This window comes from Magnolia sinica, chromosome 15 (assembly GCF_029962835.1).
Source record: "Magnolia sinica isolate HGM2019 chromosome 15, MsV1, whole genome shotgun sequence".
NCBI classification, from domain to species: domain Eukaryota; kingdom Viridiplantae; phylum Streptophyta; class Magnoliopsida; order Magnoliales; family Magnoliaceae; genus Magnolia; species Magnolia sinica.
Genome location: NC_080587.1, coordinates 74461626 through 74473201, shown reverse-complemented (window position 1 = coordinate 74473201; position 11576 = coordinate 74461626). Strand labels below are relative to the sequence as shown.

The window sequence follows — 11576 nt, the reverse complement described above, 5'->3', positions numbered from 1 at the left end:
CACACCTTGGATGGGCCACAGCTCATGAAGCACATGAATGGCTCAAAAAATAACCGTTCCTTTACTTTGTACACTGTGGCCCACCTGAGTGAGATTGTCTGACCTTTTAGGCATAAGATCTAAGCGTTATTTGTAGCCTCATTGGCTCAGATCTCACACACGCGTTTCATTTCTGCACGTGTGCCCGCGTATGGATGTGTACGGCTATACATTGGCGGCGTGAGTTTTGAATCGTTGTGAATTCATCCAAACTAAAGCACATGCACCCAAACAAGCGCACGCACGAGAAACTCACATCCTCGCAATGACGGGGCAATGGGTAGGTGGGCCCATCCCCGGTTTGGACTGGTGAAATCCAATGGAGCCGAGTCCGCTAGTGCGAGTCTAAGTGTTTTTTTTTTTTTTTAAAGCTGTGGTGATGACTAGACATTCCAGTTCAATAAACTACTAATTAATTTAAATAATATTATTAAAGTATCTTCTAGTACTTTCTTTCAAATTTTTATTTATTATTTATTGATTGTTTATACCCACCCACTCACTCACACGAGCACTCAGACCCATGGCTTCAATGTTGAAACGCAAAGCTCCTACCATAGAGCCATGTCTGGAGTATAAGGGTTGGAGTGTATTTCATAGAATCATCATGGCCCTGTAAAAAATCAAGGGCTACCTGTTTCCTTCGGTGATGCCTACTTAAATCATAAGTTGGCCTTTTTTTCCATCACACACACCCACGATTTCAGTGTTTAAACGGAGTGCATCTACCCTGACCCATTAATTGAGACCCAAATCATTAGTTAACCTGATTATTATTTTTTTTGTCATGGACCTAATGTGGGAATACATCTTAATGGTTCGAGTGCATTTCATATACATAACATAATGGGGCCTGTCAAACATCAAGGGCCATGTTCGACTGATATATTGGAAAAAGAATTTCATGGGACACATACCCTTTAATTTTTTGTAAGGCCCACCAGGACATATACGTGAGATCCACTCCAACTATTAGATGTGTAATCTTACATTGGGCCTAGAGCCAAAAAAATTAAGCTGACCTATGATTCAGGCGAGCCTCTCCAAAGGAAACAATTGGGAGAGAGACATCTACCTTTGATTTTTATAGGGCCCAACATGATGGTTATATCTAATCTCCTCCAACTATTAGATGCAACAACAAAATTTAGGCCCAAGGCATAGTCCACCTAAATCACGAATGGAGCTGAGTTAGGACAACTTCAGCAACTGCTAAGAAATCAAGTACTCTAATGCTGATTTGTAAGATTATTAAAAAATGTACCAAAATGTAAATTCTATATTATTTTTAAAAAAAATTGTAAATTTTTCTATTCTAAACATTTTAAATGCTTATTTATTTATAAATTTAGATAAATAAATTTACATGTGATTTTAAAAAATATTTACCATTTTCATCCCAGCTTATTGTATTGTCTTACATTCTAATTTATTTACCTTTGTTTTTTTAAAACACGCACACACCTCACTCGGATTTATCTACCCAAGGAACATCTAAATATTGCCTTTTCCTCTCTTTGGTTTTTTTTTTTTTTGAAAGATCACTGAAATTTCATTAGAAGAAAAGATAGAACAAAATGGGAAAAAGGCAAGAAAGAGCAACAAAAAAAAAAAAAAAAAAAAACAAAACAAAACAAAACAAAAGAACCACCCAGCAAGAGAGACGGAAAAAAAAAAATCAAGATTTCTAAGGCTAGCGTCAGACGCAGCCCACTCAACGAGCAAACGCTTAGCATAGGCGGTAATACTGTTCACTGGATGAGATATATTATCAAAGCATCTGCTGTTTCTTTCTGTCCAAACGGCTCACCAAATTGCAAGAATCGACATCCTCCATAGCCGCTTTAACCACTTGCCCAGACTGACCCCATACCAGCTGTAGAGGAGGAGATCGACTAAGCTCGGATTACACCAACTTATCCTGCAGCAATGCAGAAAATCTGCCCACACCGACGCGATGAAAGGACAATGGAGGAGGAGGTGATCTATAGATTCCTCACTCTTCATGCAACACAAGCATATGTTAACAATCGGCATTCCCCTTTTTTTCAGATTGTCAATCGTTAGAAATTTTTTTGTGCCCCACGAGCCAGCCTAACACTAGAATTTTTGGGGGGGCCTCACATCTCCAGATCAGGGAAGACGGAGGAGAGAGCATGGCAGGATAGGAGGATAGCTTTTGATACAAGGACTTGACAGAGAACTCACCCGATATTTCCCACCTCCACTTGATACGATCTGCAGGTGAAAGATCCAGCTCGGTGCTCTAAAGCTTTTGAAGAAGATCAGCATAATCGGAGGCCTCCCAGTCCTGTAAATGTCTTCTGCAAATCACATTCCAGACTGTCTCTTCACCAGATGATATAACGCATCTGTTGATGGTGATCTCATTGCTCGGGGCAAGCTGGAAAATAGAAGGATATTGATCTTTAAGGGGAGTGTCTCCCAGCAGGTGTCTTCCCAAAACCGAACTTGGTCTCCCTTCCCTGGATCAATGACCACTCCTTTAAGCACCTGCTTGCGCATCGACAAAATACCCTTCCAAATAGCAGAGGCTCTGTAGGTAGTAGAGGGCTTAGACCACCAGCCCCCAAAGGAACTACCATATTTATGTTTGATCAACTGGTTCCATAGGCTATCATTCTCCATCCCAAGTCGCCACGTCCATTTGCCCAAAAGAGCGCCATTCATTGCCTTAAGGTCCCTTATTCCTACGCCCCCATTTTTAAAAGTACAGCACACCTACTTCCACTTCACGAGATGATATTTACTTTAATCAGATTTGTCGTTCCAGAAGAAATCCCGCATCAGCTTATCGATTGACTTCAATTTACTAGGAGGGCATCTGAAAAGGGACATGAGGTGCACAGGCAGATTGGACAGGGCCGCCTTTATGAGAGTTAGACGCCCACCTCTCGAGAGAAAACGACACTTCCATTTGGTTAGATAGGATTCGAAACGATTTATCACCTTGTCCCACGCAGATTTAGGGGGCACACCCGTACATAGAGGGAGGCCAACAAAGGAAGAAAGGAAGGAGGCCGCTGCGCAGCCCATCTTTTGAGCAAAATCTGAAACCTCCTTGGGCTCTATATTGATACCGCATAATTTGGATTTGGTCAGATTTACCTTCAAACCCGACACCACCTCAAAGCAACGAATGACGAAATGTAAATTATCCACCAACACAGAATCTGCCATGCAGAAAATAAGAGTGTCGTCCGCATATTGAATATGGGAGATAGCCTTTGGCATGCCTTAAATTCTGATACCACTGATGAGACCTTCCTCTTCTCCTTTATTCAACATTCTGGAAAGGGCCTCTCCAACAATGAGGAACAAAGGTGGGAAAAGAGGATCGCCCTGCTGCAGGCCACGCAAGCCTTTTGAAGAAACCTTTGGGGGATCCATTTAGAAGAATGGAAAAGTAAGCTCAACTGAGACATTCCCCCATCCACTGTCTCCATTTAGCACTGAACCCCATCCTTCTAAGCATGTACTACAGAAAATCTCAATCAACATGATCATTGGCCTTTTCAATGTCTAACTTGCACATAAGAACTTTGGAGCCGACTTTGTGAGCGGAGTCCAAACATTCATTTGCAATGAGGGTGCAGTCCACAATCTGTCTACTTGGGATGAACGCACTCTGATTGCCCGAAATGATCTTACCTATAATCATATTCAACCGAGAAGCTAACACTTTAGCCAGGATTTTATATGAGCTCCCGAGAAGACTAATGGGTCTAAAGTCCTTTAGCACAGTAGCCCCTTAAGCTTTCGGAATGAGAGCAATGAATGAAGCCCCCAGACCCTTCAACAGTCTACCTCGTTCATGAAACTCCCTCACAAACTCCATAAGATCTCCCTCAAGGATATTCCAGAAAACTTGAAAAAAATAGATCGGGAAACCATTTGAACCTGGGGCCTTGTCCCCCCCAAGCGACGTCACCACCTTCCACACTTCTTCCTCACTGAAGGGGGGTTCCAAGTTGCTAGAGTCCGTATCAGATAAGTTTGGCATTGGCAGATTGTCCAATCTAGGTCTGGCCCACCTCTCACCTTTTCCCCTCTTTGTTTTCCTTAGAAGAGGGGAGGAAAAGTAAAAGGAATTACAACTTAGGACATGTTTGGGTGCCACTGATAAGGCGTTTCACCGCATCTTTCTCCCTGTAGTTAGAAGCATGCAAACGGCCGGATTTGATCTGAAGATAGTGGTCCACTAAGGTTCCAATAGGCCTAAAGTTACAATAAAAATTGTCTTTTTGGGACGCTGAGTTTGATGAATAATTCGGAACACAGCATATGAACATGTGTGAGAGAAGGTCAGTCCTAGCCAGAAGCATATATGTATGTATCCTAAGCAAATGCCAGTCTCCATTGCTTTAGGGCCTGTTTGGATGCACTTCCACAAAAAGGGTTTTCACACCTGTTTGGTCGATCGATTGTCGAGTCAGCTTTTTAACGTCTTTTAGGTGAAAATCCAAACAGAGCCTCTGTATCAGCCACTGAGCCAAGGATACCCCCCACAATATCCTCATGCCTTTGAGCTGGTACAAGTAGGGGCCATGGCTGGGTGATCCAGACAGTTGAATTGAAGGGCCCCAACATGAATGGAACCATCCTAACCCATCAAACAGTTGCCCGCAAACGATTGGATTGGACGCTCAGAATCTTCCAATCTGGGTGGTTTTCACTTTGGACATCAGGACCAATCGGACCAACGGGCTGGATCACGCAGTCATGGGCCCCACCTCTAAAAACAAAAACGAAAAAAAAAAAAAAACTTACGGCTCAAGAATCATATAATTCCTGTAATAATAAGTGATATGGCACCCTCTGGATACAAGGGAGAATCGGCTTTCTGATGTGGTCTGCTTTTTCTTTTCTTTTTTTAATAATCGTAGTCATCGTCCCAAGGGCCTTTAGAGTTGCGCGAGAATCTTACCTAAGTTTTGCACCATTTACAAAATGGTAGCGACTCTTCGACCGGTAATCCAGACCATCCAAACTGGCTGACCAATTTGTGTAGAATAATATTAAGAATCTGATTTTCTTTCCCTTCGAATTTGGACCACTCACTATTTAATAATTGGACGGCTAGAATTGCCTGATCATCGAATTGCCTGATCATCCTACAATGCGACCCTCAACTTGGGTGGCATCAATGTCCCATGTAAGGAGGATGTTTCAAAATGTTGGTGAAGCAGCGTAGGAATCTAGCCCGGCCTAGAAGTGGGACGCTGATTGCCTGGTGAGCGGATTTTCTGATGGCATGACTCTGTGGGGCCCACCGTGATGTATGTGCTTTATCCAAGCTGTTCATCCATTTTGCCATAAGCCCAAAAATCAGACAGATTGAAACCTCAAGTGGACCACACTACAGGAAAGTGGGGATTGATTGACTATGGTTGAAAATTTCTTGGGGGCACAGATGTTTTGGATCAAACTAATATTTGGCTTTTTTTCCTTCATCTCGGTACGATGTGACCTTATGAACAGGTTGGATGGCAAATAAACATAATGGTGATCCCCAAGGTTGAAATGAGCGAGCAAAAAGGAAAGACGGTGTGGACGATACACATACATTATGGTGGGGCCCACAGCCACTGGAGATATCCATGGTGACCCGGTCACCAGGCCATCCACATCCTAGAAGTGATACATCCCACCCAAATCCCTCATCGAGATGCAGAAGAGGTATTAAAGGAAGGAGAGGGTCTAACGCGCTGCGACCAAAGAGGATAAACAAAGAAGCCATGTGAACTATCACAGCTTCGGGTTTGGTGGAGCCTAGGAATGTGTTGTCCTTGGCAAATGTACTTTCCTTAAATGGAAAGATTACAACTAGCAAAACATGCCAGCCCTAAAATTGACCTACGCACCCTCCACAAATACGGCTTGTGTTTAGCCTTCCTAGGGTTTGACCAGATCTTTTTCTTATCTTTTTTTTCTTTTCTTTTCTTTTGGAGCATGCCCCAAGTGAATTTAAAGGACAACTTTGAAGGTCCACCAGGCACAGTCCATTGCGATATGTGCGTTGTATACCTCCACTTGGACACGTGAGTCCACATGGACAGCAATTGGACCGTACATGAGGTGGGCTCCACAACCCCAACCCTGGTTGGGTTGAAGCCTGGAGCAACCCAAACTCATATACAAAACATACATAAGTTATGACCGACATTATATAAATGTAAAATCATGTCTTGCATGGAAAATAGAATTCATCGTTGGAACCATGAACTTTTATCTAAAGTAAGGTTCATGATCAGAGCCATCTAAGCATGTTATAGTCTCTCTTTGCTTTTATGATAGTTAATTTACTTTTAATCTGTTTTTTAATTTAATTTGTATACCGCTAGTGATTATAGACTATTTTCCTTGTATTATTTTGATAGTTACAAGTGCTAATTTATGATGTTATTTCATGATGAGATGTTTGATTTAAGTGTTAGTTTACAGGTTAGGGTTGAATATTCAATACCTTGGATTGTGGTGAGGTCCTCACATGAGGCGGCAGAATAAGTGTCAGAGATGTAAGCCATTCATCAGGTGGTGCACATTGTGAACATGCCATATACCAAAGATGATAGTATCACACTCATCAAGCAAACCATACAAATTGAATTTGGACCATTAGGCTTTTTTTTTTCCTTCTAGTGGCGCATTTTCTCATACAAGTTTGACCTGCCTGATCAGCAGACCAATATTGTTTTCCATCCATTGCATATTTAAACTGCACACTGCCTAATGAATGGCTTGGATCCTTGACATCTGTTTTGCTCGCTCACATGAAGAGCCAATATCATGGCTGTTGAGAAATGTATTAGACACATTTGAATAGGTATTCTGAGTTTTGCAATATCATGCGGAGGTGCTTGGGGAACAAAGGGTATAAATGCTTAGGGGAGAAAGCTTCCAATCTAATGGGTGGGAAATTTATGAGAATAATTGTTAAAGATGATTAAAGTGAATTACAATCTAATGTGCATTTCAGGAAATTAGCATATAGATGGAAATAGAAAATAGTCACATAAAGGGGCTCGACGCCATCAGCATCATTGAGGAAAACGAAATCCCATTTTACACAGTATAGGTAATCAAGAATTTGGAAAATAAAGCCCATAAGCCAGTCCAGGTCTGGGCAAGTCCTTGCCCCATTGAAGGCTTTTGCAATAATTTCCCCACATGGAATGGCCTAGAACCGTTTGGGTGTCAAGTTGGAAATTGATATGACCAAGGACTAAGGTCTTTTAGTACTATGTCAATAAGAACAAAATAATAATATATATTTTTAAAAAACAAAAGAACTATCTTTGAGGCCTAGGCCCATGTGCGTAGGCTTTGAGCCTTGCTCCAAACCCCAATTTTTTTTCTCCAATTTTCTAATTGTTATTTTACACATACACACATTCCTACAAGTCTACAGTCAGTTTAATCTACCTTACCCGTCCTCTTTTGATTGTAGGAACTGCTTGAAGAATCGTAACTCTACCTATCTTGCAAAGGGGGTTTTGACATCTATGCTCGTATTCCCTAGCATTATAACTGGCAGAGCTCTCTCAAAAACATGGGATAGCTTCTCACTTCCCTTCGTTCTTAATCAATCTCAATCAATCCCCATACAGCCCAAGTGGCCCCATCTCATAGTGAGCTGCTTTCTCACAAAAATTCTGTTCTACCAAATTACCATGTAGAACTTGCCCATAGAATGAGACCATCCCGAGCAGCTTAGGAGTGGTCCCAATGAGAGAAAATGACATAGGGAGATAGATGGTTTGGTCACTGAATGACAAAGACCAGAGACAGGTTCAATAAGGAGGTGAAACCTCGATTAGAGTGGCCAGAAAAGAGGATGAGAGGAAGCCTAAAAGGACGGAGGATATGACCTTCAAAAGGAATGATTGACAAAATCGGATACATAAAGCAAGCCCCAAATAACTGAGACAAAACTAAGGGGTCGTTTGGATGCCTGTAATTTTTTAAGTTGTGACTTTCACCTCAAAGTTACTTTCAGTTCCAACTCACTTAGGGGGTGTTTGGATCGTAAGTTGCTTAAGATAAGTTACTTATGCCACAAGTACTTATCTTAGTTTTTGCTTACTAAGAAGATAAGTATGTTTGGTAAACAACATACTTATAAGCCTCTCCTCTCTTTCGCCTCTCTTATGCCTCTCTTCAGCAACTTGTGAAAAGTAGAAAAGCTTTAAAAATAAAAAATAAATAAATAAAAAAAACTGAAGTTATCAAGTACTTTTTAAGTAAAAAAGTTACTTATAACTAATCATGAACCAAACTTGCTTATATGAAATAAGTCGCTTATCTACTGCTGTAAGTAGAAAAAGTAACTTATTTGGTGGTATCCAAACGGACCCTAAATGACTGACAAGTGATTTACAGGTTATGAATTTCCTCCCCCAAACACCACATGCCTGTAAACGACTGACAAGTGCTTACAGGTGAATTTCCTCCCCCAAACACCACCTGTAAGTCACTTCACACTTACAAAACTTAACAGGCATTCAAACGACCCCTAAGGACTGTTTGGTAAGCTGGACATGGTTGGACATGAAATCGATTTCCATGTGTATGGTATTTTCAGCTATTTGAATGATAAAAAGTAGCTGTGGAAATCATTTTCATTATTACACTTTTCCTCGAAAAATGAACAAAATGACTTCTTCCAAAAAGACGAGGTTTAAAAATTAAAAAAATTAATAAATAAATAAAATCCATGCACATTTCCTCTCTTTATTGGGGTCACCAACTGCCTGTTAAAGGCTCTTTTTTTTTTTTTTTTTGAAAGATAACGATGCATTGATAAAGAAGAGATTACAAAAGGGAGAGAATCTGCTGAGAGGGCAGAAACTCCTTAAAGACCAATAAAACAGAGGTTATAGCCCTTAAACATATCAACTTGGGACGCCCATTCTATCAATAGACATTTCGCTCTAGAAATAACAACGTGAACAGAATTTGAGACGTCCGAGAAGCATCTCCCATTTCTTGCCTCCCAGATTGACCACCAAACAGCTAAAATCCCCATCCTCCATAATTTGGTTTTGAGCTTGCCTAGATTGACCCCGTGCCAAGCTTGAAGAAAATGATCTGCCGTACTAGGGGCACAATAGCAGATATTGAACCTCAAGCAAAACTCAGCCCAAATAAGAGAAGAGAAAGGGCAGTGAAGGAGATGATCGACTGACTCTTCATTGCGCATTCAGCAGGGCATATATTCACGATGACCATACCTCTTTTACGCAGATTATCTATTGTGAGAATTTTCTTCTTGTTCACTAACCAACCGAAAACCAGAAACTTTCGTGGGGCTGAGTATTTCCAGATAAAGCAGGGCTGCTGAGAAACAGGGTCCACCAGGTGGTTAAGGAGCATGTTGTATAGGGATTTGACGGAAAATCTGTTGTCCTTATCCAGCTTCCATATTAAGGAATCTTCTGATAGATGGTTTGGGGAGGCTGCAGAGATACAAACCATGATATCCTCGTATTCACTGATTTCCCAATCTTGAAGATTTCTTCTGCAGGGAAGATTCCACACGATTTTGTCCCCAATAAGATCATAACAATCAGCTATAGAGATGTCCTTGGAAGGAGCTAGGAGATATATGTTTGAGAATCTGTCTTTCAGGGGAGAGTTGCCCACCCAAGTATCGACCCAAAAGCGAATATTGAAGCCGTTGCCAAGGTCGAAAGCAACTCCTTTGATGACGTCCTTTTTCTGCTTTAAGATACCCTTCCAGATTGTCGACGCCTTATAGGATGAAGACTCTTTGGTCCACCAATCACCCGCTGATTTACCATATTTACTTTTAATAACAGTATTCCAAAGATTACCGTTTTCCGTCCCCAATCTCCAAATCCACTTCCCGAGGAGAGCCCGATTCATACTCTTCAAGTCTTTAACACCTGCTCCGCCCTCTCTAATATGATTACACACCTCTTTCCAGTTGAGAAGATGGAACTTCTTATCTTCCTTGCCGTGCCATAGAAAGTCACGCCTTAAGTTATCGAGAATAGACATAATCTGGCCCGGGCATCTGAAGAGGGATATAAAATAGAGCAGCAAATTAGAGAGGGTGGCCTTAACTAGTGCGAGATGACCTCCCAGCAACAAGTAGTGACATTTCCATCTTGCCAAGTATTTCTGAAATCTTGAGATAACCTTCTCCCAAAAATGCTTAGGGGGGCTGCCTATGCATAAAGGGAGACCAACAAAGGTCGACAGGAGAGAAGCCGAAGAGCATTGGAAGGCTTTAGCATAGGAGTTAAGCTCCTCGAATTCCATGTTGACACCAAACATCTTGGATTTGGCTAGGTTAACTCTCAAGCCGGATATGGACTCAAAACAGCGAATCGTGGTGTGAAGGTTGTCCATCAACTCTAGATTAGCTTCAGAAAAAATCAGCGTGTCATCCGCAAACTGAATATGCAATAGAGGATTGCTCATACCTTTGATTTTAATGCCACCTAGAATGCCGATATAAACACCTTTGATCAGGAGCCTAGACAGGGCCTCAACCACAGTAAGGAAGAGAAATGGAGAAAGGGGATCGCCTTGCCGCAGACCTCTCGAGCTCTTAAAAAAACCTTTAGGGGATCCGTTGAGAAGGATCAAAAAGTGTGCCGAACCGATGCATTCGCCTATCAACGCATGCCATTTGTCCCCAAAGCCCATCCGCTTCATCATGTAGGCCAGGAAATCCCAGTCCACGTGGTCGTAAGCTTTCTCAATATCTAATTTACAGACTAGACTCTTAACCCCAGACCTATGGCTCGAATACAGGCATTCATTGGCTATAAGAGCACAATCGATTATCTGCCTCCCGGATATGAAAGCACTTTGGTTTCCTGAAATAACCTTACTAATAACCTTCTTAAGACGGGACGCGAGAACTTTGGCCAGAATTTTATAGGGCCCTCCAACCAAACTGATTGGTCTGAAGTCTTGGAACGAGGCAACCCCCGACATTTTGGGAATAAGGGCTATAAAGGAAGCCCCTAAACCCTTAGACAGTCTACCTCTATCATGAAATTCCTTGAAAAGGGCCATAACATCTGATTGAATCACCTCCCAGAAGCTTTGGAAAAACATAATTGGAAAACCATCGGGGCCTGGAGCCTTGTCACTGCCTAAGGCATCTATAACAACCTTCACTTCTTCCACGGAGAACAGGACTTCAAGCTGAGAGGCTTCCTCAGGCGAAACACTGTTCATATGAAGCTGATACAAGCAGGGACGCTGCCAATCTTCACCTTTGAGGAGCGAACTGAAGTACAATATCGCATCATTGGCAATAGAGTCTTTATCTTCAATCCTAATGCCATTCACAACAATGCTACTGATTTTATTGGAACTGGTGTGCATAGTGGCTAATCTGTGGAAACAGCTAGTATTTTTGTCTCCCTCCTTAATCCACTTCGCTCTGGATTTCTGCTTCCAAGAGATTTCTTTTTTGAGGGCCCTCAAAGAGAGAGATTGTATCAACTGAATTCTTTTAGCCATCGTAGCAGGGG

At 41.8% G+C, this 11576-nt stretch overlaps 1 protein-coding gene across 1 annotated transcript; it reads right to left on the bottom strand.

Annotated features, from left to right (window-relative positions):
• Nucleotides 1-2811: 2811 nt before the first annotated feature.
• LOC131226996 (uncharacterized) lies at nucleotides 2812-3450 on the bottom strand. The gene is made up of 2 exons (XM_058222684.1): nucleotides 3324-3450; nucleotides 2812-3233 (listed from the first exon to the last, which is right to left on the bottom strand). Exons 1-2 carry the CDS (start codon nucleotides 3448-3450, stop codon nucleotides 2812-2814), a joined length of 549 nt encoding a protein of 182 aa, XP_058078667.1.
• Between the last annotated feature and the right edge of the window lie 8126 nt (nucleotides 3451-11576).

Excerpts from the sequence above, each read along its gene's own strand:
- LOC131226996 (XM_058222684.1), bottom strand. The coding sequence starts at position 3,450 with ATGGATCCCCCAAAGGTTTCTTCAAAAGGCTTGCGTGGCCTGCAGCAG. Across the intron at positions 3,234-3,323 it reads GAATAAAGGAGAAGAGGAAG|ATTCTGTGTTGGTGGATAAT; the intron begins GTCTCATCAGTG and ends TCTGCATGGCAG.